The sequence below is a fragment of the Nannobrachium achirus genome (assembly GCF_963921795.1).
Source record: "Nannobrachium achirus genome assembly, chromosome: 18".
Classification (NCBI taxonomy): Eukaryota; Metazoa; Chordata; class Actinopteri; order Myctophiformes; family Myctophidae; genus Nannobrachium; species Nannobrachium achirus.
The window spans coordinates 36,966,440-36,973,922 of NC_137825.1; the positions used below are offsets into that span (position 1 = coordinate 36,966,440).

The 7,483-nt window shown below is 41.1% G+C and overlaps 1 protein-coding gene across 1 annotated transcript; it reads right to left on the reverse strand.

Moving 5' to 3' along the window:
* Positions 1-1,356: 1,356 nt before the first annotated feature.
* Positions 1,357-3,628, reverse strand: LOC308302705 (uncharacterized protein). The gene is made up of 5 exons (XM_080746995.1): positions 3,087-3,628; positions 2,822-2,893; positions 2,404-2,490; positions 2,219-2,297; positions 1,357-1,990 (listed from the first exon to the last, which is right to left on the reverse strand). Exons 1-4 carry the CDS (start codon positions 3,193-3,195, stop codon positions 2,263-2,265), a joined length of 303 nt encoding a protein of 100 aa, XP_080603121.1. The 5' UTR covers positions 3,196-3,628; the 3' UTR covers positions 1,357-1,990; positions 2,219-2,262.
* Between the last annotated feature and the right edge of the window lie 3,855 nt (positions 3,629-7,483).

A 7,483-nucleotide genomic window follows, 5' to 3' on the forward strand; every position in this document is an offset into this window, starting at 1 on the left:
TCATCGCTTTAATGGTGCGGCGGCAAGTGTAGAGTGGGGACACTGTGGTGATGTTGCTCTTCCTCCTCAGTGATGGGGACTCGTAGGGCTTCCAGGCGTCTGAGTGGTCGATCTTGTACTCCATACTGCCATCAACGTTGTACAGGGGAGAAAAGTCAGGTTTTAATAATCATTAAATAATGTTTGTTTTGGTTTCCGCAGCTATGTCATTATTATGTATTCAAATACCCGATTGCTCGGAGGTCATGCACGGTGGGATCCCCAGTGACCTTTCCCGGGCGGATGGCTTTGCAGAGGTTCACCTGGCTGAAGTTTTTGAAGAAAGTGTGGTCTACATACTTCACTTGGTATGGCCTGGGATTGGTACGGGCTTCCCGGATGGCAACGACATACTCAGCTGGAATGCAGATGTCTCTGTTCCTCAGTCTTCTCTCAATCACACTGTGCACAGGATGTACTCATCATAAGAGGGATGTTCTTCGAGGAAGTGCACGATGCACGAAGCAAACTCGTTGGCAGAGAGACCAGCTTCACCCTCGTGCCATAAGTAATTTGATGCATCATGTGAAGTCATGTCATACATGGTAAAGTTATGGACACAGAGCTTGGTCTTGAAATAGAGGGATGAGGCCTGTAGCTTGGGGCAGAGCAGGAGCCCCTGAAGATCCATGCATGTCACCAAGGTCTTCTCACCTGCCTCGTCTTTGTCCTTCTGCTTCATGGCTCGTGCAGTGTCCTTTTTGTTGCAGTGCTCCTTCCATGTGGCAGCCTCAATGTTCCCAGCCTTGAACGCACAGCAGGTATCGCACTGGTCTTTCTTCGGGTGAAAAAGAGAGTAATTCAAGTCCTTAAACATTCTGGTGAACACTTGCCTTGACAGCGCCTGGATGCCATGGTCTGCACTGGAACGGATATACTCTGCATGGAGGTGATTGATGGACTTGAACACAGGCTCCAGGTACATCTTAGTAGCCTGATCTCAGACTCAGCTCACGCTTTAGTCTGAAACTGTGCTCTATTCTAAGCAATTTACAGGGAGGGACTTTTTTGCGAGCGTGCGCGTGCGAGTGATCGCGATGCACGGTGATCGAGACGCACGGTGGACGCGACGCACGGTGGACGCGACGCACGGTCGCGGACTGTGTGTGTGTGATTGTGTGTGTGTGTCTCTGTCTGTGCCAGTGACAGAACTGCAACCAGAAACATGTAATCAACATAAACAGCTTGGTGAACTCAGCGTGTGTGTGCCTTCCTCAGCCTGCCTGTGTGTGAACTTCGTTTGAATCGTTTCAACTGCTGCGCGCATTGGATATTCGTTAGACCCATCCCCCACCCCCCGCGCTCATTGGAGCAGCCGAAAATAAAAAGTGATTCCTGTACTCAGCTCCAGACCAGAGAAAGAGTCCAATCTGAGAGTGGGCGGGGTCTCTGGTCTGGAAGCAGGCTAACATCTTAGAGGACGAGGACCGGCAGTAGTGCTTATCTTCCTCAGTAGGGCTTTTCCCTCTTCTTCCTACCCACTTCAAAAAAGACCACTGCTTCAAGCCTAGGGTTGACAGGAACATGCGTTGGCACACTCTGAGTCTCCTGCCATCTACGACAAGGTGACAGAAAATGGATGCCGACCTCCTGGATTTCTCTGCTCCTGTCCTCCGTCGCTTTACACTGCTCACCTCTACCAATGATGCAACATAAATCTTCCTCTCACGCCAGTCTAATTTCTCCCAGAAGTACTTGAAGATCTCTTCTCGCTTCGACTCTTCCACTTCTCTGCAGTGCAGTTTACTGGACCTGTGGCAGGCTGCAGACTGACATGACACACCCATTTTTCTTCCCTCCTTTAACACTGACTCTCGATTCTTCCTCCCGAGATATGACTGGCCTATCATTCTACGCCTCTTCTGGATGTTGTTCTTCCAGCCCTCTGGATTTTTCCTCTTCCTACAGAGACCAGCATCAACACCTGAGGAGTCTTCTTCCACCTCAAGTCCTATATTGTGTCACAAAAAGAGAGAAAATTTGTTATTCAGACCATTAGTGTGCGAGTCTCTCTGTGTGTATCTGTGCAGCCCCTTGCGTGCACATCTGTGTGGGTATGTACATGTGTACTGTATGGATGTGTAGTTGAAAGAAAAGAGTTAAATAGCAAACATGCACCATGCAAGATACTACATTACACACATGTGCATCAATGTGTCCATATTAATAATGACAACACCTTCATTTCCAGATTCCGATTCACCAGGAGAATCACCATGTTGGTCACGTGTCAGGTGTCCAGTTTCGATCAAGCGGATCTGGGAAAGAAGAGGAACAAACAGAATGCACACGTTGACATAATTCAGTGTTGCTAGGACTTTGCATTCTTTGCTCTGGCTGACTTAAGCCTGGTTGTACACAAACCTTCTTCGTCCCCACTTGTGTCGTCATCCTCAACTCCTTCAGAATCTTCATCCTCCACATTTGAGTCCGGCTCAACTCTGTCTGCACCTAAAGAACAGAAAAGAAATATGAGATGTTCTCACATTAAGTGTGAGGCGCTTTCTGGTCATGTACAGTATGATTCTGATTCTGGCACTGTTACAGATGTTGTCCAAAAATCATGCAGATCGGTACACAGTATCTCTGTAGCCGTTAAATGGAACGGGTATTTCTTACATTGATGCTCCTACATATTAGCATGCAAGCACCAGTTAAAGTTACTTTCCATCCCTCATATACACATATGCACATCCCATAACCCACACACTGCACATCATTTCGGAGCTCATATCTTTGAACGGGTAAGGGCTAGTAATTCATAACACACCACACCACATACCTTCACTCCCAGATTGAATCAAAACAGCTGACCCAGCACTGGCAGCATCAACTTGGTCACAATCATGTGCATCTTGGAAAGTCAAAGATACAGATTATCATTAGAACACTGAATACAGCAGCTAATTATTGTAATTCATGATTAAAACACTTTGATTTCCAAATTAAACACACAAGTTGCACCACAGCCAGAATCACTACACACATCATTAAACTGAGCTGACTTATTCCTATTTTTCTTTCTATTTTTTTTTTATCCCACAAACCTTCTTCGCTGCTTTCACTGCTCTCTAGTACAGTCTCTGCCTCGTCATGTCTGCCCCTGACATACTTGACGCTAACCAAAGCACACAGCTCCTCCATAGAATACATCATCCTGAAATGTTATACTGGAAATAAAAGGAGAATACAGGGTTAAAATCAAGGGTAACACAATGGTGTAAAGTAATTAAGTACATTTTCTTAAGTACTGTACTTGAGTACAATATTGAGGTATTTGTACTTGACTAGAGTATTATCAATTTCCAATACTTTTAATCCACTATATCTCAGATCCAAATATTTTACTTTTACTCCACTACAAGCTGAATTATTTCCAATTTCCAATACTTGTACTCCTCTATATCACAGATCAAAATTATTGTACTTTAATACACAACAAGCTGAGTGCCTTTGGAGTACTTTTACTCCAATGCAAGCTCACAGTGCGACACATTGTGAGCATGTAGATCTGCCATTTTCAAAATATTTGAAATGGGACATTCTGCATAGAGTACTTTTACTTTTGGCACTTTAAGTACATTTTGATGCCAACACTTTAGCCATTTTATCAAGTACATTTTGAATTCCAGACTTTTACTTGTAACAGAGTATTTCTACATTACATTATTGATATTTGTACTTAAAGTAAAAACATTTGAGTACTTTTACCACACGTAACGGTACGTTTTTGTCCAGATGGAACCAAATGGACCCTTTATGGACCCGTTAAGGGTCCATTTGGTTCCATGGACACTCCATAGAAATTGTTGTGCTGGCAGCTTAATGTAATGGTACGTTTGTGTCCAGATGGAACCAAATGGACCGTAAAGGGTCCATTTGGTTCCATGGACACTCCATAGAAGTTGTTGTGCTGGCAGCTTAATGTAAGGTATAAGGTAAAGGTAAATGGAAAACCACATGGCAAATTATTTGATCGATAACGCCAGTTGCGGTGGGTTGACGGAGGCGAACCATGTTTGAAGCAAAATCAGTGTACGACGCTGCTTGTTCAGAGAACAAACAGACAACACAAACATCAGAGAACAATACTTTCCTTGAATAATAACAATTCACACGACGCCAAGCACAATCGTGAACATAAGAATTGACTTGTATTATCCCACATTCCCACTGACCCCCATTTAGGCCAGTGACCCCATAAGAGAACATTTTTACGGCTCTAGCAGTGATTCCCAACCATTTTAATTTCAAGGACCCCCAGTTTGACATCCATTAGGCTACTGACCCCCATTTAATACCATTTGTATCTCTGAGACCCCAACTTATATTGTAAAGTCATACGTTAGCATAACTCAGAGTGTACACATGGAACCAAATGATTTGTACAGTTACATACCCCTAAGGGTCCATTTGGTTCCTAACTATAATTTAGCTGGGGACCCCCTGGAACTCCCTGGGGGTCCCCGGACCCCACTTAGAGAACCGTAGCCTATTATAGACGGAGCTAAGATGCTAATGAGGCTAGCGTTAATATTAAACTTTCTTCTTTACATCAAATAAAGACCCCGGCCCAAACACTAAAAGACACTACTGCTAAGCACAATTAACAAACGTTTTATTAGATAGATTGCTGTATTTTATGATAATAATAGCGTTTATCTTACCTCTCTCTGTCTGCTCTGCTGTGTGAAGACTGTAGCATACATATCTTGTTTCCCTTTATAAATAAAAACCGATGACAACACTAACAAAAAAAATGAACGGTAAAAAGATGAAGCATCCAAATAAAACGTATTTTGAGAAGTGATAAAAGTAGAAAAAGGTGAAAAGAAAGCATTTTTATCTAACGGAGAAAATTAACAGCACGACGCAGTCTGTGGATGAACCGGAAGTACCGAGACCGCACATCCGCGCCCGCCCCTCCCCCCTCTAACTATTGGGCAATCAAGATCTATACTAAAAGTATTAAAAAGAAAAGTACAAGACAGCTACAGTTCAGTGATACAAGGTCAACTAAAAAGAGAAATAAAAAAGATTTTGGGGTGGTTTTTTTACACTGGGGTAGCCTATCTATCAATTCCTACAACATTAAATGACAGAATAATAAAAAACATTAGGCTATTGTGCACATTGTATCATCAATCATAAGAAAAAAATAAGAAACAATAAATATTGTATTTACAGTAAAAAGGTCAGGGCCGGAGGTAAGGTTAATTGTCTAGTTTTGATTTGCAGCATCTGTAAGTGACCTTTATCAGTGCTTTTATCGTGTGTATTAATAATATATGCATTTCTATTTTATTTAATGTATAAAAATGATTGATTAGTCAATTTAGTCAATAGTTTAAAAACAAATATCGTGTGGATATAGGTTTTATATAGGGCATATTATGTTAGGAACATAAACAACAGATTACTCACTTTTACCAGACATGGCAACCGCTGCCAACAATGGAGAATTATGATTGGCTAGTGGAAAGGCCGCACCCCCATTGGCTCTCTGCCGATCACGTGATTATTGGCCGTTTCGCATTCGTGTGCGCGTGATACAGATTCGTGTGCGTGAGATGATGAAAGCATTCGTGATGAAGTAACCAACAAAACAACTCGTAAATCAGTAAGAAAATATTCGTATTTTGTCTTGTTTTTTTGTTTTGGCATTATAATCACTGCAGCTTCCCCAAAAACATTCATACTTTTTTTTTTTTTACGGATATTTTTTTCCAATTAATTTGTTTACGTATAGTTTTTTTGGTAAAAATGTTTACGAGTAAAAAAAAGGCAAAGTACGAATACGAATTTGTTTTGTCCTAAAAATAACCCCATACACAGTCCTTATGTAGATGAATATGTGTATTTTATATGGGCAGGCATGTACTGTTCCTATGTTTGTGTGTGCGCATGTGAGTGTGAATGAGTGAGTATTGTATTGTAGGGTTGTATTTTAATCATTTATGCTGTTATACTTTGTCTTGTTTTATCACTAATGTAATGTAATGTTATGTTCTTATGCTGGACTCTTGGAAGATGAGCCTGATGAGCTAAAAGAGATCAAATCTCTCTCTCTCTCTCTCTCTCTCTCTCTCTCTCTCTCTCTCTCTCTCTCTCTCTCTATTATTATATAAAGTTATTCAATTATCTATTATTATCTATATTAGACATTTGTCATATCTGCCCTGTGCACCTTTTGTTTACGAAGCCTAAAAGCCAAACAGAAATGTACATTTTAATCATATGTTCCAATGTTCAATGCCAAAAACACAATTAATTATTGTTGTGACAATTAATCATCAAGTAAAATTTGTAATGATCACAGCTCTCTCTCTCTCTCTCTCTCTCTCTCTCTCTCTCTCTCTCTCTCTCTCTCTCTCTCGTACAGTGCATGTATTTTAATATTCTTTGCTTGGACAGCAGAGAAATGTCTCCAGAGTGCAATATGTCTCTCTTTCCCTTTACTGTCCTCCATTTCCTTCCTCCTGGCCTCCTTTCAGCCTCCGTCCTTGTGTATCCCTGTTCGATATGTTTCTGTTAGCCTATTAGAGAGTTGGAGCACAGGTCAATGAGCAGGTCTCTATCTCATTCAGGCTGCTATACAAGCCTCGCTTCGCTCCTTTTTTATTTTGCTGTTTATCTACAACACATTGCCTTGAGTTCTACAGTATTTATTCAATGTTTTCTATCTCACTTACTTGGTAAATGGTCTGCGTGGTATGCTGGGAATTATAAACCCTACTTCAGTATAAAATGAAACTCCCACAAGGGTAGAGTAAAATGAAACTAGAGAAATTGCAATTTGGGAAATTGCGAGTGTGGTTGCATAAAAAGTTACATAAAAAAAGTTACCTTACTATATATGGTGTTTCCCATTCAAAGTCAATGGGAAAAGTTACGTCATAAAAGTTACTCACTATATATGGAGTTTCCCATTCAAAGTCAATGGGAAAAGTTACGTCATAAAAGTTACTCACTATATATGGAGTTTCCCATTCAAGTCAATGAGACTAAGAGTTTTGAAAAATGCAAAATTCCCCAGAGTAATAATGTGGTTGCCCTGGCAACCACACTAACTAGAAAGATGCAATTCTGGGAAATTGCAGTTGTGGTTGCCATTTTCCTATTTTCCCATTCAAGTCAATGGGATTACTCTATAAAGGTGACGTCACCGCGAATGCTGTTTCCTCATTGACTAAAAGTTTATCTAGAAATAATAAAGCTGCACTAGTAGCCTGGTGGGCAACTACACTAACAACGTATTTAGTGTAACAAGAGTTCTTGGAGACTGCAACATGCAAATGCAGCTCTTGCTTGTCAGACCTGTGTCTCTTTTATACAGAGCAAGAGAACACAAATAGCTGGAGGTGTGTAGTGTACAGAGTCATACTACATGGCCCTATTTAGAAACAGTTATTCTGACAGGCTACAGACAGCTGAGAACATGACA

What these genes read in the sequence shown, in the direction of transcription:
- LOC308302705 (XM_080746995.1), bottom strand. Translation starts at nt 3,195, where the DNA reads ATGATGTATTCTATGGAGGAGCTGTGTGCTTTGGTTAGCGTCAAGTAT. An exon ending in CAGTGAAAGCAGCGAAGAAG is followed by an intron (nt 2,894 to 3,086) that starts GTTTGTGGGATA and finishes TGACTTTCCAAG; the next exon opens with ATGCACATGATTGTGACCAA. An exon ending in CACAAGTGGGGACGAAGAAG is followed by an intron (nt 2,298 to 2,403) that starts GTTTGTGTACAA and finishes CTTCTTTCCCAG; the next exon opens with ATCCGCTTGATCGAAACTGG.